This window comes from Pseudophryne corroboree, chromosome 7 (assembly GCF_028390025.1).
Source record: "Pseudophryne corroboree isolate aPseCor3 chromosome 7, aPseCor3.hap2, whole genome shotgun sequence".
Lineage (NCBI taxonomy): Eukaryota > Metazoa > Chordata > Amphibia > Anura > Myobatrachidae > Pseudophryne > Pseudophryne corroboree.
In genome coordinates, this window is record NC_086450.1 from 36,549,980 (window position 1) to 36,575,612 (window position 25,633).

General features: G+C 45.7%; 2 protein-coding genes across 3 annotated transcripts in view; one reads left to right on the top strand and one right to left on the bottom strand.

The window, feature by feature from the left end:
* Positions 1–6,442, top strand: part of TMEM41A (transmembrane protein 41A) — a 42,198-nt gene extending 35,756 nt beyond the window's left edge. The window contains exons 4-5 of the mRNA XM_063933011.1: positions 2,902–3,040; positions 3,137–6,442. Coding sequence (XP_063789081.1) covers positions 2,902–3,040; positions 3,137–3,351 — 354 coding nt within the window. The 3' untranslated portion in view covers positions 3,352–6,442. The remainder of the gene's footprint in view (positions 1–2,901; positions 3,041–3,136) is intronic.
* Positions 6,443–13,238: 6,796 nt separating this feature from the next.
* The window catches only part of MAP3K13 (mitogen-activated protein kinase kinase kinase 13), a 200,276-nt gene continuing 187,881 nt past the window's right edge, over positions 13,239–25,633 (bottom strand). For both annotated transcript variants that reach the window (XM_063933018.1, XM_063933017.1), the window contains exons 8-13: positions 22,990–23,099; positions 19,651–19,767; positions 19,380–19,517; positions 18,520–19,288; positions 16,520–16,888; positions 13,239–16,282 (exon numbers count right to left, since the gene is read on the bottom strand). In XM_063933018.1, the coding sequence (XP_063789088.1) occupies positions 16,181–16,282; positions 16,520–16,888; positions 18,520–19,288; positions 19,380–19,517; positions 19,651–19,767; positions 22,990–23,099 (1,605 nt within the window). In that variant the 3' untranslated portion in view covers positions 13,239–16,180. The remainder of the gene's footprint in view (positions 16,283–16,519; positions 16,889–18,519; positions 19,289–19,379; positions 19,518–19,650; positions 19,768–22,989; positions 23,100–25,633) is intronic.

Here is a 25,633-nt window from a genome sequence, read left to right on the forward strand (position 1 = left end):
TGTGGTGGCTGCAGAGTGCTCATCTACTCGAGGGCCGCAGATTCGGCATACAGGACTGGGTCCTGGTGACCACGGATGCAAGCCTCCGAGGTTGGGGGGCAGTCACGCAGGGAAGAAACTTCCAAGGACAATGGTCGAGTCAGGAAGCTTCCCTACACATAAACATTCTGGAACTAAGGGCCATTTACAATGCCCTAAGTCAGGCAAAATCCCTGCTTCAAAACCAACCGGTGCTGATTCAGTCAGACAACATCACGGCGGTCGCCCATGTAAACAGACAGGGCGGCACAAGAAGCAGGATGGCGATGGCAGAAGCCACAAGGATTCTCCGATGGGCGGAAAATCACGTGATAGCACTGTCAGCAGTGTTCATTCCGGGAGTGGATAACTGGGAAGCAGACTTCCTCAGCAGGCACGACCTCCACCCGGGAGAGTGGGGACTTCATCCAGAAGTCTTCCAGCTGATTGTAAATCGTTGGGAAAGGCCACAGGTGGACATGATGGCGTCCCGCCTCAACAAAAAGCTAAAAAGATATTGCGCCAGGTCAAGGGACCCTCAGGCGATAGCTGTGGACGCTCTAGTGACACCGTGGGTGTACCAGTCGGTTTATGTGTTCCCTCCTCTTCCTCTCATACCAAAGGTACTGAGGATAATAAGAAAGAGAGGAGTAAGAACTATACTCATCGTTCCGGATTGGCCAAGAAGAACTTGGTACCCGGAACTACAAGAAATGATCTCAGAGGACCCTTGGCCTCTGCCTCTCAGACAGGATCTGCTACAGCAGGGGCCCTGTCTGTTCCAAGACTTACCGCGGCTGCGTTTGACGGCATGGCGGTTGACCGCCGGATCCTGATGGAAAAGGGCATTCCGGTTGAAGTCATTCCTACGCTGATAAAAGCTAGGAAGGATGTCATTATCACCGCATATGGCGAAAATATGTGGCTTGGTGTGAGGCTATGAAGGCCCCAACGGAAGAATTTCAGCTGGGTCGATTTCTGCACTTCCTACAGTCAGGAGTGACTATGGGCCTAAAATTGGGTTCCATTAAAGTCCAGATTTCGGCCCTGTCTATTTTCTTTCAAAAAGTACTGGCTTCACTGCCTGAAGTTCAGACGTTTGTTAAGGGAGTGCTGCATATTCAGCCCCCTTTTGTGCCCCCAGTGGCACCTTGGGATCTCAACGTTGTGTTGGATTTCCTAAAATCACATTGGTTTGAGCCACTTCAGACCGTGGAGTTGAAATATCTCACGTGGAAAGTGGTCATGCTTTTGGCCTTGGCTTCGGCTAGGCGTGTGTCAGAGTTGGTGGCTTTGTCATGCAAAAGCCCCTATCTGATCTTCCATATGGACAGGGCAGAATTGAGGACTCGTCCCCAATTTCTCCCTAAGGTGGTATCAGCGTTCCATTTGAACCAACCTATTGTGGTGCCTGCGGCTACTCGGGACTTGGAGGCTTCCAAGTTGCTGGATGTAGTCCGGGCCCTGAAAATCTATGTTTCCAGGACGGCTGGAGTCAGAAAAACTGACTCGCTGTTTATCCTGCATGCACCCAACAAGCTGGGTGCTCCTGCTTCAAAGCAGACTATTGCTCGCTGGATCTGTTGCACGATTCAACTTGCACATTCTGCGGCTGGACTGCCGCATCCTAAATCAGTCAAAGCCCATTCCACGAGGAAGGTGGGCTCTTCTTGGGCGGCTGCCCGAGGGGTCTCGGCTTTACAACTTTGCCGAGCTGCTACCTGGTCGGGATCAAACACGTTTGCAAAATTCTACAAGTTTGATACCCTGGCTGAGGAGGACCTTGAGTTTGCTCATTCGGTGCTGCAGAGTCATCCGCACTCTCCCGCCCGTTTGGGAGCTTTGGTATAATCCCCATGGTCCTTACGGAGTACCCAGCATCCACTAGGACGTCAGAGAAAATAAGATTTTACTCACCGGTAAATCTATTTCTCGTAGTCCGTTGTGGATGCTGGGAGCCCGTCCCAAGTGCGGACTTCTGCAATACTTGTATATAGTTATTGCTTAACTATAGGTTTTTTGTTCTGAGCCATCAGTTTATTGAGGCTCAGTTGTTGTTCATACTGTTACCTGGGTATAATTATCACGAGTTGTACGGTGTGATTGGTGTGGCTGGTATGAGTCTTACCCTGGATTCCAAATCCTTTCCTAGTAATGTCAGCTCTTCCGGGCACAGTTTCCCTAACTGAGGTCTGGAGGAGGGGCATAGAGGGAGGAGCCAGTGCACACCAGATGTAGTACCTAATCTTTTCTTTAGAAGTGCCCAGTCTCCTGCGGAGCCCGTCTGTTCCCCATGGTCCTTACGGAGTACCCAGCATCCACTACGGACTACGAGAAATAGATATACCGGTGAGTAAAATCTTATTTTCTTTTAACTGAAAAAAAAGTAACAATTCATAGAAAAAATGCACAATACTGAGATGTATCAAACGAAGGGTGAAGTTGCCCGTAGCAACCAATCGACTTACAGCTAGTATTTATCATTCTGTAAAATGATAGGTAGAGTCTGGTTTCTGTAGGCAACCTCTCCGCTGCGTCACTTTTGCAGTCTCTAGAAGGTTTGATACATCTCATCCTGAGTATTTGTTATAACGTATTCTGCAGTGAAATCTTGAGCAGCAGTGTGTCTCTGCATAATGCAGGTTCCTTGCCGGGAGGCGGCATACTGGAAATAAATCTGTCAGGGACGGTTCTGACAAGAAGAGGTTGAAATGAAATAAACATAGATTATAAAAAAAAAAAAGAAGAGGTTGAAATGAAAATCAGAATAGCTCCGTCTATGCTTCTGAAGATGCCGTCACCTGATGCATTTTTTAAAACGCTGTCAGTCTAATGATTTCTTTACATAGACAATTGCTGACATGTGTGCGTGTCTTTACGTAGATTGAAGAGAACCGCAGCGGCTTGTTCTTTTTCCTCCTTTTCCTGCGTCTGTTCCCCATGACGCCTAACTGGTTCTTGAATCTCTCTTCACCAATCCTCAACATCCCCGTGGGACAGTTTTTCTTCTCAGTCCTCATCGGTAAGCAAACACTTTCCATGTTACACGTCGGCTGTTTAATTTAACACCAGCCAAGCCAAAAACATAGAGGTAATGTCGTCTTGTTTCCGCACACAGGTCTCCTGCCTTATAACTTTATCTGCGTCCAGACAGGCTCCATTTTGTCGGAGATCAAATCTCTAGACTCCATGTTCTCCTGGGGTACACTACTGAAGCTGCTAGCAATAGCACTTGTCGCTCTAATCCCCGGCACCTTTCTCAAGCGGTTCAGTCACCACAACCGGGGTTTGCCGGAAAAGGACAACCTGATAAATGGCAGAAAGTCCACATGAGGATCTCTCTCTGACCGCAGTGTCCTCGCTTGATAGAATCTCAGATGCTACGGGGGAAAACGGATTTGTATTGGTAGACCTATGACCGTACAATCTTATTGCAGTGGTTCCCAAACTTACTTGAATGACGGCACCCTCGAGTATCAGCATTTTTTCCACGATAGCCCCAGGATAAATTTTTTGATTTATTTTTTGCTAAATTTGGATGAAAATCTTAAATTAAGTAAATTGTGTCTAGCGGTAATCCTTAGGGTCAGTTATGTGGTGGCGTACAGTTGTTCTTCTAATTGTCCACATGTTTTATAATCGGCAAAACCAGTGCTGGTGGCTGCCAATCACTGACCATAAATAATCTGATTTGGTCATGGACCACCAAACTGAGGCACCCTGCAAGAGCCTGGCGGCACTCTAGGGTGCCTAGGCACACCGTTTGGGAACCACTGTCTTAAGGTACGCAGTTCAAAGTTTATTGTCATCAGCCAGCACGTTGTATTAGCAGTACAGGGTCCTGTCCTTCCAGAGCCAGGTGTTATCACCACCGCTGGTTATGAAGGACTTCAGCATAAAAGTCTTTAGGCGGTTGTGTGTCCTCAGTGACTATCAGTCAGTTTTAAATGATCCTTTTATATTGTGTATAATAAGAATTTGTAGCTGTTGTTTGTGAACATGTTTTGTATCTTTCTGGTATTTGGAACTGCCCGAGAGAGGGGGAAAAGATTTTATTTTTTAAATTCTAGCAGCTCCAGTCATACGCTTCCTGCGGTGCAATCTCAGTTATTTGGCACCTATTTGTGTCTTCTTAGGACGACAGGCTGCTCATTATGGGACACTTTAATACAAAAAGGGACCTTTTTGTCTGTGCTTATTTATTTCATTAGCGACGTGAATATATACTTTTAAGTGGGGAAAGGGGTGCTGCCTACTCCCGTTTTCCTTTTTAAATATAACTTGATTTTTATATTTTGCTAACTTACATGTAAATTCTACATGTTGGGCCTAATGGCAGTATTCAGTGCAATATGTAATATATATCCATATAGGGTAAATGATGACAAAATGAAATCTGGAATATTTGTCAAATGACGTTAGATTGAAAGCACTTTAGAGCTTTGTGAAGAGTAGATGATTCTGAAGGGCCCCATACACTAGGACACATGTTCTCAAACTCGGTCCTCAGGACCCCACATGGTCCATATTTTGCAGGTCACCTGTTAGATTTTTAAAATGTAGCAGTTGGTCATACATAGTGCAGCTGCTGGGAGACATGGAAAACGTGAACCGTGTGGGGTCCTGAGGACCGAGTTTGAGAAACACTGCACTAGGACGATAATGTCCGATTTCAGGCATTCGGCCCGATATATCTGATGAAATCGGGCATTTTGTAGAGGTTTCCGATCCGATTTCCCGTGAGCATCGGATCAGATTGAATGTGCTACACATTCAATCACATCCGACCCCGCAGGCATGGCTGGGATTGCCCAGGATCACCCAAGATACATCGTATGCAAAAGGACAGGGTGGGAGGCTGCCGGGGGGTGATCACCCGCGACATGTCAGACGGACATGTCGCGTAAGTGTATGGGGCCCTTTACTTATGGACGTCCCTAGTCACCTGACTATCTGCCCCTTTCTGCATGGCCCCGGAAAGCTGAGGTTGGTCGCACACCTGTTGGCAATGCAGCCTATCCATTCACTAGGACCAATGCTTTTACAGAGTGCGAAATGGACTAGACACAGGGCAAAGGCCCCGGGATGGTGCCAGATTTCTGCCAAAGAGCAAGACAGCAGAGGAACAGAGGTTGGCAAAGGCCGATGGGGAGAGTTGGGGTGAAGTAACAACGTTCCTTGCTAGGTGCATAAGTTGTGTGGTGCAGTGCTAGGTGCATAAGTTGTGTGGTGCAGTGTTAGGTGCATTTTGGAGAGTAGGGCTCTTAGTATTGCTGAGTAAGGAAGCACACACGGCTATTTCCACTACGTTACAGAACTCGTGCCACAGCTAAGAACTAACACAGCTCACGTCTTATCCTGTAGTTTACATTTGAACCATTTTTCTTATTTCTTGCTGTACTTTTGCTAAATGTAAACAATAGGTCCCAGCACACAGGTGATACATTACACCATCTCAATATGTAAGCCGCGGCTCACATCTACGAGGCTTTTAGCTTGTATTGTTGCCATGAGATCCACAATGCGCAAATAACGTGCACTCGTTATGTCTCGTGTTTTGTCCTTCTTATCCTAAAATTATTTAACTCCCTATATTAATTATAACCCTCTATTTACCACTTTATGCTTCAGTATGTATTGTATTGGCTAGGGTGGCCAATTCCGGGCCATTTTTTCAATCCCAGGTAATAGGGATAGAAAAATGGTCAATTCCGGGATACCCGGGATTGGTTTGTTTCCTGTGTCAACACCCCCTCCCCCTGACCCCCACCATGCCCCGCCCAGCCCACATAACTCACCACCATGGTACCTGGGAGGGAGGGTAAGTAACTTCCTCCGGTTCGGTGAGGTCTGTGCGGCGTGTGGCTGGCCTGCGCAGCGTGACCTCTGACTTCACGTCACGCTGCACAGAGGGAGCCGAGCAGCGTCTGAGCCTCCTGAGGACACCCAACGCTGCCCGGCATAAAAAATCAAAGGAATGCCTGAACCCGAAATACCTGAGATTGGAGCTTACAATCCCAGATTTGAATCCCAGCAGTTTTGGCCTAAATCCTGGGATCCCGCCGATCCCGATATTGGTCACCCTAGTATTGACCACCATTTATTGTGTGGAGCAGGGTTACTCCCATGAGATTTAGATTTTGGTTGGTGGTGGTGATGGGGGAACGACGGCTCCTTCCGGTGCAGATGGGAGTGCAGCCATTTACGCACTATTAAAAGACTGAATTTTGTACCAGTTCTGCGTTACACGAGATATTGTCTTATCCTATACATCTGTGATTTAATGCAAAATGTGCCTTATAAACGTGTACTGTTTACATATCGACCACTGTTAAATGATTGTTTTATATTGCCTCTTTTATCAGATGAAAAGTATATTATTATTCAGAAGTATTAAAACGCTTACTCGTCCATGTGTGGATAACTCGGTGTTGGTTTAGTTGTGGTGATGTTTGTGTCTCTCTTGTTAATTGCAGAAAGTCAGTGGGTTTTACCCTTACCGGACACTTACTGAAACAATGGGGGTCACCTCAGTATTCAAGCTGGACATATAATGTAGATTTGACACCAATAAGGGCCTACAGTAATTCAGATCTGATCGGAGCAGCAAATTTGTTAGCTAATGGGCAAAACCATGTGCACTGAAGGGTGGGGGTGGGGCAGATGTAACATGTGCAGAGAGAGTTAGATTTGGGTGGGGTGTGTTCAAACTGAAATCTAAATTGCAGTGTAAAAATAAAGCAGCCAGTATTTACCCTGCATAGTAACAAAATAACCCACCAAAATCTAACTTTCTCTGCACATGTTACATCTCCCCCACCTGCAGTACACATGGTTTTGCCCATTAGAGAATACATTTGCTGCTGAATCTGAATTAGGCCCTAAAACTCTTTCCTTACCAGCTGGATTTTTGCAGTTTTGCAAAAACAGAGACTTGCATTCATGAGGGCTTAATTGAAACTTGTTTCACTGATAAATATTAATACGGGTGTGGATCATAGGGTCGACAGTAAGTAGGTCGACATGGTTTATAGGGCGACAGGTCTCTAGGTCGACATGAGTTTTAAAAAAATATTGGTGTCGTTTTCTCCGTAGAGTGACCGGGAACCCCAATTAGTGCACCGTGTCCCCTCGCATGGCTCACGGCTGCGGGCAAGGTTACAATTCCCAATTGTAGTCCACGTGGATCGTAAAGCATGAAAAAGTAAAAAAAAAAAAAAAAGTGGAAAACTTATGTCGACCTAGAACATGTCGACCTACTTACTGTCGTCCAATAGTGGTCGACCTAAGTGTGGTCGACCTAGAGATCGGATGCCAATAAATACAGTTTCACAGATAAATACATTTTAATTTGATGTATCGATATACAACGATGTATCCAAAATTATGAAGGGGGAGGGGGGGGGGCACCTCTGTCTGTTTCACCTCCACGCACCTGCTGTGAACTTACACCACTGTGATCCGATGCTTCATCATCGGTCGCAGCAGCGGATCACACAAGTCTGCAGTGGGCGTCTTTATGTAAGATGTGTCCAGCGTCTTTTGCATTTCGCACATTGGCATTCACCTCTATATCAGCCCCTTAGCCATCAATATTCCTAGACAAACTCCATTACCAAACGTTATGGCTTGCAACTTGGGGCAAGTGCTAAGATTTCGACTATTTCGCTGCTATATTTAAAGCGGCAACTGCGTTAAGGCACAACCAGCTGATATTTGAAACAATTTTGGCGCTTTAAATCTCGCTGCTAAACTGTCTAAATCTCGCCACTTGCGGCAGCTCGCAGGCTAGTATACTTGCCCATCGGTTTTTAGAAGATGTTTGTTGGTTCCGCTGAGGACGGTCTAAAACCTATTCATCCCGCATGCAGAAACGCTGATAAATAAAGAGTCTGACAAGGTGTAAGGTACACTGGCTTTTAATTCCATGCATTGTTTGCTTTAATATCCATTCAGATTTTCCGTCCCCATACAAACAACAAGGAAAGGCTGGGCTAGTTCAAAGCAGATGTACAAGTAGGACATCGGGAAAAGATTGGTGTGGGAAAAGTGTCAGGAACATAAGAATAAGTTCGTCCTATGGAGGAGACATTGAATGTAACTACTAGCAAAGGAATGGCATCAGTGAGGTATCCTATGCGCCTGTAATGAAAATCCTAGGTGGGGGTGTATATATGGTTTATATAACTAGCAGTCTGCATACGGTCCCTACATTCCTACCCCACAGTACTTATATAACAAACGCTGCCTCCTATTACACCACTGATCTATGTACCTCCTGCGGGGAAGAAGACGAAACAGAATAGTAAAATAAAGGAAATGGGGAAAGCTGCTGCACAAAGCTACGAAGAGGGTGGGAATGTCATTTATTATGGAGACAAATGATAAAATAATGTACAGCAATGGATTATGTGCACAAACTATATGTACTTCATCTATTTTTGTTTAAAAGGCAAAATGTTACTTGATTTGAAAAACATTTCCCTTGGCTGAGCACCATACTCCGATATGTGTACAAGTGTGCTTCTTCTTTAGTACAGCGGTACAGTACATTGCCACCTGCAGGCTGTTAGAAGGTACTGCACTCTGTAAAAGAATGGTTTTGTCTAGAGGGCGCCGCACACAAGAGAAAGCTGCTATTGTGTAGGCTAAAGGCAATATTCATGAGAATTCAGCCTTTCAATTCACTAAGACCTAATGATATCGCTGCAGCAACATTCCTGAGAATATTCAGACGGATGTTTCCGATCCGAGTGTCCGGACGCACTCTATCCGTTCATTAGGCGCTAAGGACATCTTTGAGGCTCATTGCTTCATGTTACAAAATTGCTGCTTCCTCTCCGTATAGAACCACTGTAAGTGCCCCCAGCTGTACGGGATTGAAGAGCATATCCATTATTTAACATTGTAAAATGTTGCAACTCTGAATCTGTCCCGCTGTGAACTACGGGGGTCATTCCGAGTTGATCGCTCGCTAGCAGTTTTTAGCAACCGTGCAAACGCTATGCCGCCGCCCACTGGGAGTGTATTTTAGCTTAGCAGAAGTGCAAATGTTTTTATCGCAGAGCGCCTGCAAAAAAATTTTGTGTAGTTTTAGAGTAGCTCAAAACCTACTCAGCGCTTGCGATCACTTCTGACTATTCTGTTCCGGATTTGACGTCACACACACCCACCCAGCCACACCTGCGTTTTCCCTGGCACGCCTGCGTTTTTCCGAACACTCCCTGAAAACGGTCAGTTGCCACCCAGAAACGCCCACTTCCTGTCCATCACTCTGCGGCCACCAGTGCGACTGAAATGCATCGCTAGACCCTGTGCAAATCTACATCGTTCGTTGTGCCCGCCTTTTTTTTAGCCTGATCGCTGCGCTGCGAACAAATGCAGCTAGCGATCAACTCGGAATGACCAACTACGTACGGCATCTATTGTACCGAACACCATTCATATGTGTGCTTTCAATACAGTGATAATACACATAAGCTTAGAGTGAGGGATATGCACACGGGAAAATCTGTCCGATATACAATCGCCTGGGAAAATCCACTGCCGTGTCTCCACAATCTACAGCGAGAAATCAGAAATCCAATGCGATCTCCTGATTCTCGGGATCTACTCCTGGAATAGACGCAGGTCCCTCCTAAGCTTATAAGGGCTCACTCTAAATTCATATCCGTAAACAATTAAATTGATCATAAAAAACTATTTCTCTCCCTTTCTGAACAAAGTAATAATTGTGCTGCCAATGATAAAACACAGACGTTCCGATCTACAGAAAACAAAATGATTACATAAATAATGTTAATTAAAACATCGTATAACTTAAAATCTTAATGTAGTCCTGCTACATGACACAGAAAACAAATTAAATAATTTAAAATCCATACAATACTGTTAACAAATAACATAACAATAAAACATTTCCCGTCATTCATCCTAAGGTGCTACACGGAGATTAACACTCACAGTTCCCCGCCAGGGGCTGCGGGATTGCAGACCTCCCAGACGAGGGCAAAGTTCTCATGTTAGTACATTTATCCCACTTGCTGTTGCTGCAGGGAAATGATAAAAATAAGGAACAATGGGGGTCATTCCGAGTTGATCGCTCGCTAGAAATTTTTAGCAGTCGTGCAAACGCTATGCCGCCGCCCACTGGGAGTGTATTTTAGCTTAGCAGAAGTGTGAATGAAAGGATCGCAGAGCGGCTACAAAATTATTTTGTGCAGTTTCAGAGTAGCTTCAGACCTACTCAGCGCTTGCGATCACTTCAGACTATTCAGTTCCTGTTTTGACGTCACGAACACGCCCTGCGTTCGCCTAGCCACGCCTGCGTTTTTCCTGGCACGCCTGCGTTTTTCCGAACACTCCCTGAAAACGGTCAGTTGACACCCAGAAACGCCCACTTCCTGTCAATCCCTCTGCGGCCAGCAGTGCGACTGAAAAGCTTCGCTAGACCCTGTGTGAAACTACATCGTTCGTTGTAATAATACGACGCGTGTGCGCATTGCGCCGGATGCGCAGAAGTGCCGATTCTTTGCCTGATTGCTGTGCAGCGAACAAAAGCAGCTAGCGATCAACTCGGAATGACCCCCCATTGCACGGGAAGATTAGGGACTGATTCACAATGGCGGCTACTAGTAGTGGCTGCAGCGGACTTGAGCCTATCACTTCACTAGGAACTAGTGACAGCATTGACTCGGCAAGATTACTGGAAGCCAGTAAATGATTGGGCTCATCACTGGTTTATTCCGAGCCTGCCCTATGTGTAGGTGATGGAACCAGCTTTGAGAAGATTCAAAAATGTAAAGGGGGAAATTTATCAAGCATTCTAAAAAGCAGGAAGCAGGGGGTGTTGGCTATAGCAACCAATTAAATTCTTGCTAATATCCAGTACATTCTACATACCTCCCAACGGTGGTATGTAGAAGCCGGTGGTCAGGTGACAGACGCCAGAACCCTGACTGCTGGTATCCCGAGGGTAAGTATTGGGGTGGGGGGCTTTGGGTTAGGCGCTATAGGGGTGGTTAGCCGTAGCCGCACTAGACGCCGACCCAGGTGGGTTAGAGTAGGAGGCAGGGGAGGGGTAAATTAATTACCTTGTTCCCTGTCTGCATTTTAAAAATCAGGAATGCCGCAGTTGGTCATGTGACCATCGGCATCCCGAACGCTGGGATTTCCTACACACCCCTGCCAACTTATAGGGGGTTAGAAAGCGGGACCCTGCCAGTGGCAAACGCAGGATTTGCATGGGGGGGTTTCCAGAAGTGGGTGGAGACTGAGGTGACCCAGTATATGCTGGGTCTGTAAAACTAGTGTGTGTGTGTGTGTGTGTGTGTATATATATATATATATATATATATATATATATATATATATATATATATATATATATACATACAATCTACACATATATATATATATATATACCGTATATACACATATATATATATATATACACACACACACATACATAGCATATTAAACATGCATATATATATATATATATATATATATATACACAGTACATGTATATATACACATGTATATATATCGTGTGTGTGTGTATGTTTATATGTATGTATATACATGTGTGTATATATATATATGCATCCACATGGATATACAGTTGTGCTCTTTAGTTTACATACCCTAGCAGAATTTGTGATTTTCTGGCCATTAGTCAGAGAATATGAATGATAACTCACAAACTTTTCTTTCACTCATGGTTAGTGGTTGGGTGAAGCCATTTATTGTCAAACAACTGTGTTTACACTTTTTAAATCATAATGACAACAGAAACTACCCAAATGACCCTGATCAAAAGTTTACGTACCCTGGAGATTTTGGCCTGATAACATGCACACAAGTTGACACAAACGGGTTTGAATGGCTACTAAAGGTAACTATCCTCACTTGTGATCTGTTTGCTTGTAATCAGTGTGTGTGTGTGTGTGTATAAAAGGTCAGTGAGTTTCTGGACTCCTGAAAGACCCTTGCATCTTTCATCCAGTGCGGCACTGACGTGTCTGGATTCTGAGTCATGAGGAAAGCAAAATAATTGTCAAAGGATCTGCGGGAAAAGGTAATTGAACTGTATAAAACCGGAAAGGGATATAAAAAGATATCCAAGCAATTCAGAATGCCAATCAGCAGTGTTCAAACTCTAATTAAGAAGTGGAAAATTAGGGATTCTGTGGAAACCAAATCACGGTCAGGTAGACCAACAAATAATTCAGCCACAACTGCCAGTAAAATTGTTCGGGATGCAAAGAAAAATCCACAAATAACTTCAGCTGAAATACAGGACTCTCTGAAAAAAAATGGTGTGGTTGTTTCAAGATTCACAATAAGGAGGCATTTGAAGAAAAATGGGCTGCATGGTCGAGTCGCCAGAAGAAAGCCATTACTACTCAAATGCCACAAAGCATCCCGCTTACAATACTCCAAACAGCACAGAGACAAGCCTCAAAACTTCTGGAACAAAGTCATTTGGAGTGATGAGACCAAAATTGAACTTTTTGGCCACAACCATAAACGTTACATTTGGAGAGGAGTCAACAAGGCCTATGATGAAAGGTACACCATTCCTACTGTGAAGCACGGAGGTGGATCGCTGATGTTTTGGGGATGTGTGAGCTACAAAGGCACTGGAAACTTGGCCAAAATTGATGGCAAGATGAATGCAGCATGTTATCAGCAAATACTGGAGGAAAATTTGCACTCATCAGCCCGGAAGCTACGCATGGGACGTACTTGGACGTTCCAACATGTCATTGATCCAAAACACAAGGCCAAGTCGACCTGTCATTGGCTACAGCAGAATAAAGTGAAGGTTCTGGAGTGGCCATCTCAGTCTCCTGACTTCAATATCATTGAGCCACTCTGGGGAGATCTCAAACGTGCAGTTCATGCAAGACAGCCCAAGAATTTACAGGAACTGGAGGCTTTTTGCCAAGAAGAATGGGCAGCTTTACCATCTGAGAAAATTAAAGAGCCTCATCCACAACTACCACAAAAGACTTCAAGCTGTCGTTGATGTTAACGGGGGCAATACACAGTATTAAGAACTGGGGTATGTAAACTTTTGATCAGGGTCATTTGGGTAGTTTCTGTTGTCATTATGATTTAAAAAGAGTAAACACAGTTGTTTGACAATAAATGGCTTTACCCAACCACTAACCATGAGTGAAAGTGAAGTTTGTGAGTTATCATTCATAGTCTCTGACAAATGGCCAGAAAATCACAAATTCTGCTAGGGTATGTAAACTTATGAGCACAACTGTATACTGTATGTACTATAATTAAAATAAAGTAAACTTTTATTAAGCACTTACAAGTGCCACCAGGAAGACAGCAGGCTGCAGAGGATGCTAGACGGCCATTAATAATACTCATGCAGCAAAAAAAAAAAAAAAATATATATATATTTTTGTTTTGTTTTTGGTGGAGGGTTTTTTTTTGGGTGCTCGGAAACCCCCCCCCCTGGGTGCGCCACTGCCTGCAGGCACCAAAGGTGTGCGCACCTGAAAAGGGGGCATGGCCTCGCAGGAAGGGGAGTGGCTTCATGATACGCCCCCTGTTTTCATCTGTCTCCAGGCTTTTCCTGCATTGTGAAGATGCAGAGAGAGTGTTTTCCGCTCACCTGCAGGTCGCTATTTCCTGCGTTTGGGATGTTGGGGACAGTCCCTGAAATGCAGGACAGTTGGGGGGTATGATTCTATATAATGAGAGCTACGGCCAACGCCTCCACTTTTCTTCTTTCTAAGGTTTGCTAAATCTCCCCCATATCATAGAATGATGTTAGATGAGTAATCATTGTTCACAATTATAAGGCCAATAGGTAAGTTAGTATAAATACCACCAAGCCGAGTCTCGATGTACAATGAATCTCGCCAGTGATTTCAGTGGCTGACTACGCTAATTATTCTCTAGAGTAGTCTGCTTGTTCCGTCCAGCAACAGAAGTGTTAAATGTACAGATATGCGTAAACAAATTCAAAAGTAATATAAAGCATTGCCAGATTCAGGTGATTACACTGAGATCTACGCTGTGAGGACCAAGTGACCAGCTGAGCCCCAAGCTGAAAGAGGACCTATTGTCTGCAAACAGCGCAGTTCACCTCTTCATGGGCAAAACCAGTATTCAGTCTCAAATCGCTCGAAACGCGTGACATCAGCGAGGTATGAAACAGCCCATAAATCAGATTTCCGTGATGTCACTGGCTCCTGGTGTATTGATACATGAATACTGGCCCTGCCCAAAATGTAAGTCGTGGGTCCATTTATAATAAACGTTCACCTGAATCTGGGTCCTGAGGTTTTCAGGGAAATAAATTACTTGCCATAGAAATAAAATTATGGCTTAACACACATAAAATAACGACAAGACATAATAAACAAAAAAAAACAACAACAACCAGACATAACACAGTAAAAGGAAGAATAATCCGCTCCGTACGGTGAATTCTGATTGGCTAATTGACTTTGGAGTTATGTCACAAGACAGACGACCCCTTTGACAAGGGAAAATTGGGACGTGTGACTTCTGGGGTGCCACAAAAATCAAATCTCTTCACAGCACCAAAAATGCATGGATCATCCTTTAGCCAATAACAAACTCTGCTCCCTGTAATGTAATCTAAGTGCAGTCTCTCAGGGCAACCGGATCAGACGTTTCAGGGGGGAAAAAAATAAATATTCAGTCAACAGTGTGAGAAAAAATGGGGGGGTCAATAAGCCGGATAGTGTATTTTCTGGGGTGCATACACTTCATCTCTTCCTTCAGCTTCTCCAGGAAGAACTCATAAATCCTGTCATTTTTATTGGAAGCAAACGCACCACACGGGGCAACTTTGGCGGTAAGGTAGGTGGGTTAGATAGCAGGAAGTCCTTCACGAAATATCGCTAGAATTATCTGCTCCTAAATAACGTCAGGGCCACAGAACTGCCCCGGGATGCTTCGTTCCCATCAATCTTGCATACTCACATTATGTGCTTTTACATGGCTGTGAAAGCTGCACTGCAAAGGACACTTTCCTACCTCTATGGGAAACGGGACATGTGTTTGGAGAGAGGAGAGGTCGTTACTATCAGGCAATGGGAGATATGGCTGAGATCCCTCCTGAGTGGGACGCCAAGTGACCTCTCCACGCTCTAAAATCTCATCGGTCTCCCAAGAGGGAGAGAAATGAAACAAACATGATAGGAGACATTTCCTAGTGCTGGTGTCTTCGAACAGAGTCTGTAAAAGCTTGCCCCAACCGCTTTAGCTTAAAGATGGCCGCACTCCTGATCCGGGCTTTTTTTGGAAGGGCGTAAGGTTCTTAAACGTAATTATCAGCAGCGAAAGAAGATTTAAGGAGCATGTAGAAAACATGGTTCACACCTTAGCAAGCAGTTCTTTCAGGAATCTACCGTGCTTTGTTGCAAAACGTCAAGCAAGATTTCAGTCACGTGCTGCTTTTGCCGCCATAAGGATATCCGCCATGACTGTACGTTTTTTTGCCGTTGCATGCAGCAATACTAATGGAAGTGGCAGAGACGTTTCTCAACGACCTTATTCTCATTGATACTGTGTGTGTCCTAGGCTTTGTTCTTAAGCATACGTATAGCTCTCAGTCTTCAAATAGAAAGGGCTTATTTTCAAGGTTAATTGAAGTAGAATCCAAATGAAATATTTGGTCCCTAAAAAAAAAAAACAGCAGCAAATCCTCCAGCCATCTGCAGGTCCCTCAGGAATTATCGCAATGATCTGCTCACTTGGTGCTATTTTACTTTTCAAGTCTATCTTACAATAAAAAGGGTCCAAAACGCACACAGAAAATAAAAATAAATATGGAATCTTACAGTACCTTGGACAGTTTTGTTACAATATTTATCCCTGCCATTCGTGGTTTGAAATGCTCCCTATGAGAAGCTTGTTCATGTTACAGAGGGGTCACCAGCGAGTCTTTGGGCCCTCATTATTGCAGACTTCGGATGACCCTATTCCTAAAGGGGGATTTTGCAGGACCGTCAACATATCTGCCACCACTTGCTTAGCGGTGGAATTGTCACACTTAGAGATGAAGGGGAAAAGGGGAGTGGGCCGGAGGACCCTGCTCTACATTGCTAGAACCGTTGGGAATTGGGAGATGTTGGGTCAGTGGAATACAGCTCTTGCGCCTTCACCAGGTGGAGGAGTTGCTGGGGTTGTTGATTCTTACAGTGGCGTCAGAACATTCTCCATCCGAGGTGTCGCAGTCAGACTCTGCAAAGTTGCCTGGGTTCTGCAAACAGTAGGAAAAGCAATAGATTAACACTGATTCCCCGTAAGAATTGTCTGTTTTTATTTGAAATCCCAAACGTTTCAAGACCTGATGCCACCCTGCCAAGCTCTTTCAGACAATGGCTCATTCTATGGTACCTGGCAAGCCCGGACGTGAACATTCCAAGTCTCCAGTTCATAGTTATGTCAATGTTGCTGAGATAAAATACAGATCAGTTCCACCCAGGCACCCCCTTACCTCATAGCTGTGATCCTCTGCACACAGTTTGCCCAAAGACATTTGAGTTTTGACTCTTCGCACTGCACACTCTTTGTCAGACAGGCCATCCGACTGTGTGGAGATCTCAATGGGAATTTCCGGAGTCTGGGACAGCCGGTCTTCCAACTTGTCGCCCAAATGGTCCTTGCGATTTCTAGCCATGTCATCGGGGCTGTTGGAGTGATCACTCGTGTTTCCCTCCTCCCCATCGGACACTGAGAAGTTCTCTGAACTGAAGGTGGAATAGGACAGGCAAGTGCTCATCACCCGGGGAGGTCGGTGTCTCCGGGGAAATTCTACCTCACTGTCGACCTCTCCTTCTTCCTCCTCCGATGATTCGTCTCCATTCTGCGAAGCAGACACATATTCAAAGAGTTAGCGAGAAGAAAGGTTAATACAGTAATTTCTTCCAATGACCCAAGAAGCAGCCCAAGGCTTATGTTACCTAGGAGACGGAAAGCGTTTAAGAAGTGGCGTGCTCTCTGTGGAACAATACATTTGTTAAGCTAGGAATATCTAAAACGTTTTAAAAGAAAATTCTATAGCTATCTTATATGATTTATCAAATAAATGTATAATAATATCTATTATATTATCTGCTATTATATCTGTCTAGTGCTCGTGCTCTGAAAGCTGTGGGGAGTCCCCCTCCCCTCATGGCTCTTAAAGGCTGTCTGGCGCCCAGATGCAGCCTCTCATCTCCCCCCAGCTCAGCATGGATGTACAGGACACCAGAGATAGAAGAGGTGGGAGAAGAATGTGAGAAAGAGCAGTGAAGAAGAGGGGGAGATAGAGATGAGAGAAATAGGAAAAAGAGAGAGAGAAATAGGAAAAAGAAGGGGAAAGAGATGGGAGAAAAATGGGGAGAGAAATGGGAGGAAGAGGAGAATAGAGAGAAAGACAGGAGGAAGAGAGATGGTAGGAAGAGGAGGAGAAAGATGTGAGAGAAAGGGAATGAGATATGTGGTAGATGGAAAGAAGGGGAGAGAGATGGAGAGAAGAGGGGAGAGAGATGGAAGAGGGAGAGATAGAGATGGGATGAAGAGGGGTAGAAAAAGATGGGAGAAAGTGTAGAAGAGAGGAGGAAGAGGAGAAGAGAGAGTTGGGAAAAAGAGTAGAAGGGAGGAGACTAGGGAGGAAGAGGAGGAGAAAGAAAGATATCGGAGGAAGAGCCGGAGAAAGGGATGGGGAAGAGAGGGGAAGAGAGATGTGAGGAAAAGGGTGATAAAGAGATACGAGAGAGATGGGAAGAAGAGGTAGAGAAAGATGGAAGAAAGAGGGGAAAAGAATGATGGGAGGAAGAGGGAGAGAGAGAGAGAGGAGAAATGGGAGAAAGAAGAGAGATTGGAGGAAAGGGGAGAGACAGGTAGATGGGAGGTCTAGATAGGTAGAACGCAGACTGATATCTGCAGAACATGGTAGGCTGCACTCTCAGCGTCATGCTGTATAGTCACGTAAGATGACAGAATCTGTTACAATTAGTTTGCAACTAATCACAGAGCCCAGGGACAAACTTGTAACACAATTACTGTACAGAAAATGGGACGTTTATTGAAATTACTATTTTAATTATAAAAAGTGAAACAGATATTATCACATATAACAGAACAACTATTCTCTATGAAGAGAAAACCCTGTCGGCTATGGTTGTATTTAAGGATATTGCACGAAAAATGTAATATAGAAGTCAAACGAAGATTTTTTTTTAACTTTATGCAAAGCCTAATTGGCAAATTCATCCAGCCTTTCCCTCAGAAGCCTAACCCTAGATGGGAAGGCCGGCAGGAGAATCCGGTGCTGTCCCTCTCAGCAGCCTCTGTATAGCCCTCACAGCCATGCAGGACATACATGTACTAATTATAGGCTACATTGCCCAAAGCCGCCAACTGATCTCCCCAACCATGAAGATGAATTAACTAAACACTGGCTTCAGATAAACATAAGCTCCTCAAATATATTGAGGTTTCAGCTGAAATTACCTTTCTAAGAGAACGTATCCTTCGTGGGAGCGCAGGCGGCGTAGGAACGGTTAGGGCGCTCACACCGACTGCCGCCCTAATAATGGGGAATTGGTCAATGCTGCCCTGCTGTGTCTCGGATCCCTCTTGGATGTGGCTGTGCCTTGGGGACTCTGGTGGGTTTCCTTCAGGGTTCCTCAGCTCTGTAGTGTTACCTCTGGAGTTTTCACAGGATTTCTGGTCCATGTCTGGCTGCGGGGAGGTCTCGATACAACCCGGGCATGGGTTGTATGGATCCTGCTGACAGTAGTCCCAGTTGCCTTCAGACTGAATGCGGCTGTCCGCCTCCAGAGTGGTGGACAGTAGGTCGGGACTAGACCCAGACATGCACCACTGAGCATGGCAGCTCATAGGACTTCGTAGTGCGGCTGCAGGGCCGAAGTAGCGCAAGTTGTTGGCACAGTTCGCTATATTCTGTCCATGCATGTTGAGGGTTGGGTGGCGTGTCAACATAGGCTGGGTGGGTTCAAGACGAGGGATGGGCGGGGTGAATAAGGGATTGGTGGGAGGCAGATTATAAATAGCTTGGGATGATGAAGGAGTCTCCTGGCTTTTTAGAACACATAAGAAGTCCGCATGACTGCCCTTGCTGTTCGCTCGCCGATGGCGTGGCTTGCTGCGGTACCGACTCTTCCCTCCCGATGATGTCTTTGGACTTCCAGACATGGGAGACAAATTAGGGGCATTTGCCTCCACGTTGGTAATGCCATCAGACTTCAACAGATCCGGGCTACCAAAAAGAAAAAAACAAACAGATGATTACCCTGCAAAGTTAGGATGGTTTACCGGCTAAACAGCCATTGACCTTGATAGCTACATACCGTCTTGTCTGAGTAACCGCCTTAGAGGAAGTGCCTTTCTTTTTGATCAATTTCTCAACAGCATTAGGATGTACTATTGGACGGACGGGGTGACGCTTGTATGTCCCAGGGTATTTTTTCTCCACCACCTGTTCACGTCTGCAGAAATTACAGTGCCGTTATTGCTATTATAAAACATAGACTAAGCTTTGCTGCAGTGAATGACATGCACCAATGCCCATAGCAATCAGTGGCACAGTAGTAAGTATTGTCAGTGTATGACATAATATACCTGATTAGCTCCTTCTCGCGGACCTCCAGTTGCAGCATAATAGCGCTGAGCTCCATGTATAGGTTATTGGCTCTCTCCAGCTTACGCTCATAGTGCTCACGGATATCCAATGCGTGTCTGGTGGAACATAATGATTATATCTCAAACACCACTAGCCGGCGGAAATACCATTAAAGTGACAAGTGATGGGACACAGGCTGCACTGCAATTATCATTGCCATAGACTTGTAAGATGCTACAGTGCAGCACAGCGTCAGACAGAAGAGAACGGCAGGACACATAAAACAGGGACATATGAGGTAGACATGACAACTCAGGGTAAGGAGGGCCTGCTCATGGGAAAAGCTCACATTCTATTTAGCAGAGGAGTGGAGATTCTGATAGGTGTGAGGGTGCATTACTGTGTGGGTTGTATAGCTGGGAATAGGGTACGTGTGAGGGTACAACAGTGTGGGTAATACAAGTGAGAGGGTGTAACAGTGTGGTAATACAAGAGAGAGGGTGTAACAGTGTGGTAATACAAGAGAGAGGGTGTAACAGTGTGGGTAATACAAGTGAGAGGGTGTAACAGTGTGGCTAATACAAGTGAGAGGGTGTAACAGTGTGGGTAATACAAGTGAGAGGGTGTAACAGTGTGGGTAATACAAGTGAGAGGGTGTAACAGTGTGGGTAATACAAGAGAGAGGGTGTAACAGTGTGGGTAATACAAGAGAGAGGGTGTAACAGTGTGGGTAATACAAGTGAGAGGGTGTAACAGTGTGGGTAATACAAGTGAGAGGGTGTAACAGTGTGGCTAATACAAGAGAGAGGGTGTAACAGTGTGGCTAATACAAGAGAGAGGGTGTAACAGTGTGGGTAATACAAGTGAGAGGGTGTAACAGTGTGGGTAATACAAGTGAGAGGGTGTAACAGTGTGGGTTGTACAGGTGGGAATAGGCTAGGTGTGAGGGTACAACAGTGTGGGTAGTAGAAGTTTGAGGGCGCATTACTATATGGCTTATAAAGGTGGGAGGGTGCATTACTGTGTAGGGTGTATCAGTATGAGGGTGCGTAGGTGAGAAGGTGTAAAAGTGTGAGTAGTATAGGAAAGATGTGTAACAGTGTGTGTAGTATAGGTAGGAGTAGGGTATGTGGGAGGGTGTTACTGTGTGTGGGTAGTATAGGTGGGAGGGTGTGTTATTGTGTGTGGGTAGTATAGGTGGGAGGGTGTGTTACTGTGTGGGTAGTATAGGTGGGAGGGTGTGTTACTGTGTGTGGGTGGTATAGGTGGGGCGTGTTACTGTGTGGGTAGTAAAGGTGGGGCGTTTTACTGTGTGGGTAGTATAGGTGGGAGGGTGTGTTATTGTGTGTGGGTAGTATAGGTGGGGTGTGTTACTGTGTGGGTAGTATAGGTGGGAGGGTGTGTTACTGTGTGTGGGTAGTATAGGTGGGGCGTGTTACTGTGTGGGTAGTATAGGTGGGAGGGTGTGTTATTGTGTGTGGGTAGTATAGGTGGGGTGTGTTACTGTGTGGGTAGTATAGGTGGGAGGGTGTGTTACTGTGTGTGGGTAGTATAGGTGGGGCGTGTTACTGTGTGGGTAGTATAGGTGGAGCGTGTTACTGTGTGGGTAGTATAGGTGGGAGGGTGTGTTATTGTGTGTGGGTAGTATAGGTGGGGTGTGTTACTGTGTGGGTAGTATAGGTGGGAGGGTGTGTTACTGTGTGTGGGTAGTATAGGTGGGGCGTGTTACTGTGTGGGTAGTAAAGGTGGGGTGTGTTACTGTGTGGGTAGTATAGGTGGGAGGGTGTGTTACTGTGTGTGGGTAGTATAGGTGGGGCGTGTTACTGTGTGGGTAGTATAGGTTGGAGGGTGTGTTATTGTGGTGTGGGTAGTATAGGTGGGGTGTGTTACTGTGTGGGTAGTATAGGTGGAGCGTGTTACTGTGTGGGTAGTATAGGTGGGAGGGTGTGTTATTGTGTGTGGGTAGTATAGGTGGGGCGTGTTACTGTGTGGGTAGTATAGGTGGGAGGGTGTGTTATTGTGGTGTGGGTAGTATAGGTGGGGCGTGTTACTGTGTGGGTAGTATAGGTGGAGCGTGTTACTGTGTGGGTAGTATAGGTGGGAGGGTGTGTTATTGTGTGTGGGTAGTATAGGTGAGGCGTGTTACTGTGTGGGTAGTATAGGTGGGAGGGTGTGTTATTGTGTGTGGGTAGTATAGGTGGGGCGTGTTACTGTGTGGGTAGTATAGGTGGGAGGGTGTGTTATTGTGTGTGGGTAGTATAGGTGGGGTGTGTTACTGTGGGTAGTATAGGTGGGAGGGTGTGTTACTGTGTGTGGGTAGTATAGGTGGGGCGTGTTACTGTGTGGGTAGTATAGGTGGGAGGGTGTGTTATTGTGTGTGGGTAGTATAGGTGGGGCGTGTTACTGTGTGGTTAGTATAGGTGGGGTGTGTTACTGTGTGGGTAGTATAGGTGGGAGGGTGTGTTACTGTGTGTGGGTAGTATAGGTGGGGTGTGTTACTGTGTGGGTAGTATAGGTGGGGCGTGTTACTGTGTGGGTAGTATAGGTGGGAGGGTGTGTTATTGTGTGTGGGTAGTATAGGTGGGGTGTGTTACTGTGTGGGTAGTATAGGTGGGAGGGTGTGTTATTGTGTGTGGGTAGTATAGGTGGGGCGTGTTACGGTGTGGTTAGTATAGGTGGGGTGTGTTACTGTGTGGGTAGTATAGGTGGGAGGGTGTGTTACTGTGTGGGTAGTATAGGTGGGAGGGTGTGTTACTGTGTGTGAGTAGTATAGGTGGGGCATGTTACTGTGTGGGTAGTATAGGTGGGGCGTGTTACGGTGTGGTTAGTATAGGTGGGGTGTGTTACTGTGTGGGTAGTATAGGTGGGAGGGTGTGTTACTGTGTGTGGGTAGTATAGGTGGGGTGTGTTACTGTGTGTGGGTGGTATAGGTGGGGCGTGTTACTGTGTGGGTAGTATAGGTGGGAGGGTGTGTTACTGTGTGTGGGTAGTATAGGTGGGGTGTGTTACTGTGTGGGTAGTATAGGTGGGGCGTGTTACTGTGTGGGTAGTATAGGTGGGAGGGTGTGTTATTGTGTGTGGGTAGTATAGGTGGGGTGTGTTACTGTGTGGGTAGTATAGGTGGGAGTAGGATAGGTGTGACATTACGACAATAAAGTAACATAATGGGTGAAATTCAAATGTGTGAAAAGTCGGTTGGGTGTCTGTTTCTCCCTGTCTATTAGATAGGAAAAAACAGACTCCCAACTGACATTTCAAACATTTGAATCTCCCCCAATGTAAGGGTATATATGTACTTGTGTACAGAAAGAATTGCACCTCAATACATAGAAACTCACCGCAGTTCCTCTCTGCGCCTGCGGATTAGCTCCTCGTCCAGGCGGTGGATACAGGTCCCTTCACTCTTAATCTTTTCAAAATGCTTCTTCACTTCCTCCCTCCACTCAGCCTGGCAATGGGGAAAGGGAAGATACACTGGGAACATTGGCCTTATGTAAGAAGTGTGTAAAACATAACCATTATCAATAGCAGGCTGTGTTGTAGGGAAATCCCCTTCAGATAGTAATGTATTGCCTTACACATGCCCTCGTTCAACATTTACTAAACACACTGATCTTTCTTCTGTCTTCTGTATACTTTAGCGGTATATCTACTGTATATGACCAGGTGGAGCTATCGTGCTTGTGAGGACTTGTTGCGCTCTCTGCGATTAGCCATCGCTCCAGAGAGGAGCTTATTGTCATTTCCCAAGAAATACACAAATGATATAAATATATTGCTAAAAAGCACAGACTGAAACTAGTAAGAAATAAAAACACTGCTTAGTAAAAGCTGTAGAATGGCATGCACAACTCAAATGATTAAAGTTACCTGAAGGTTAAAAACCCCTTTATCTATTGGATGCTGGGTCATCTACATACCAGTTACTGTATACACTTATCCACTTTGGGATCATCCAAGATTAATATTCATAATGATCCATTTGGCGTAATTAACCCTTTAAGTTGGAGCATATACAAGGGCTACAAAATAAAAAGCGGAAGCGATACACAAGATTGCCCTTCCAGGTACCTTTTTGTGGCATATTAAATGTTTTGGGGATTTTATTGCGGAGTATTTAAGGAGAAATGTGCTTTAAATGATTTAATCACTTTTACTTGGGGACGGTATAAGAATTCCTCTATTGTTTAGTAACATGGATAAAAGACAGAGAAGCCAAATAATTGTTATTTATTAGTTATTTACAGAAACATATTCCGCAGCGCCTTACAAACAATGGGCCCGATTCAGACCTGACCGCTGCTGTGCGTTTTCGCACAGCGGATGATTCTCAAACTACTGCGCATGCGTGTTCACTGCAATGCGCACACGTGTCGCCAGTGACAGGATGGTGCGAAAATTTCCATCTCATGGGCGTTCGCAAGGTGATTATCAGGAAGAGGACGTTTGTGGGTGGTCACCCGTCGTTTTCTGGGAGTGTCAGGAAAAACGCAAGCGGGCCAAGCGTTTTCAGGGCGGGCGTGTGTGACGTCAGCTCCGGCCCCGATCAGCCTCTTCTCATCGCACTGAAGGAGTAAGTATTGAGCTACACACACTGCACAGAATGGGAAAAACATTAGCTGGTGAGTGCGATGAGAACGGTTTTGCAGCTGTCCGCTGACTGAGGGGAATTTCCGCACGGCGTACACATGCAATCCCACACTTGCATGTGGCGAATTTTCACTCCCCCTGGACGGCGACTATCTGAACGCAGGAATGTGTCATTTGCAGCACAGCGGTCAGATCTGAATCGGGCCCGATATATCGTTCATATCAGTCCATGCTCCCCATGGTGCTTGCAATCTATGGGGGTCATTCCGACCCGATCGCTTGCTGCAGTTTGTCGCAGCGCAGCGATCGGGTCGGAACTGCGCCGGCACATAGCAGCTTTCGTTGCCTAGCGATCTCCTCTGAGACAGAGGCGGTCGCTGGGCGGGAGGGGGCTGAACGGCAATGTTAAGCCGCCGTTTAGGGAGAGCAGTCCGTCCAACGCAGGTGTGGCCGGGCCGTTGCGCGGGCGGGCCGCGGTGGCTGCGTGACGTCTCACGCAGCCGCTGCGCTCAGTGGCAGCGACAATTTACTCCCGGCCAGCTGCAGGAGCTGCGCTGGCCGGGAGTTACTCCTCAAATACAAAAGATGGGGGGCCGGCACTGACATGCGGGGCAGACTAGCCCTGTGCTGGGCGTCCCACCACATGTCAGGAAAGATGATCGTAGCTGTGCTATATTTAGCACAGCTACGATCAATTTGGGATGGCCCCCTATATTCCTTACCGCATGGATACATATACAGATTAAAGTTCATTTTGTTGTCATAAACCATATAAACTCCACACAGATAGAGACTTTTTGGGAATCACACCCAGGATCTCCGTACAGTGAGGCAGCAAGCAAACACTGCGCCACGGTGTAATTGGCAGGACAGGGCGGTAATAGCAATCAGATCTCTGACCGCGGGGGTAACTGGGAACAATTCCCACTTCTAGACATACCATGAAAACAAAGCACATATATAATGCACGGTGAAAACGCGACTGATTTTACTTTTATACAGCACTTAATGAGTGTTATTCTCCTGCTGTACTGGATTACGCTATACAGCTTTAAGGCTGCAATAAACGTATAAGATGTAATGAGTGACATTGGGACAAAGGATATATCTGGGGCTAGCGGAGCAGTACAGGAAGGATATTCCGACAGTTTCAGGCGCTGGATAAATGAAGCAGGAGAAGAATGGGAGGAAGATGGGTGGCTGTGGTTCTAGAAAGGCTATTAAAGCTCTTTCAGAGGATCTGACAATACAAGGGAGGCATAATACGCTCAGAAATGTTCCAGCCACTTCAGCCGTCATCAGAGCAGAAAAATGGGCTATTTCTGTCTCTTGCTGAAAACCCCGTGAGTCACGTGCAGCCGGAGGAGGCTGCAGCGGCTCTGCACTTATCTG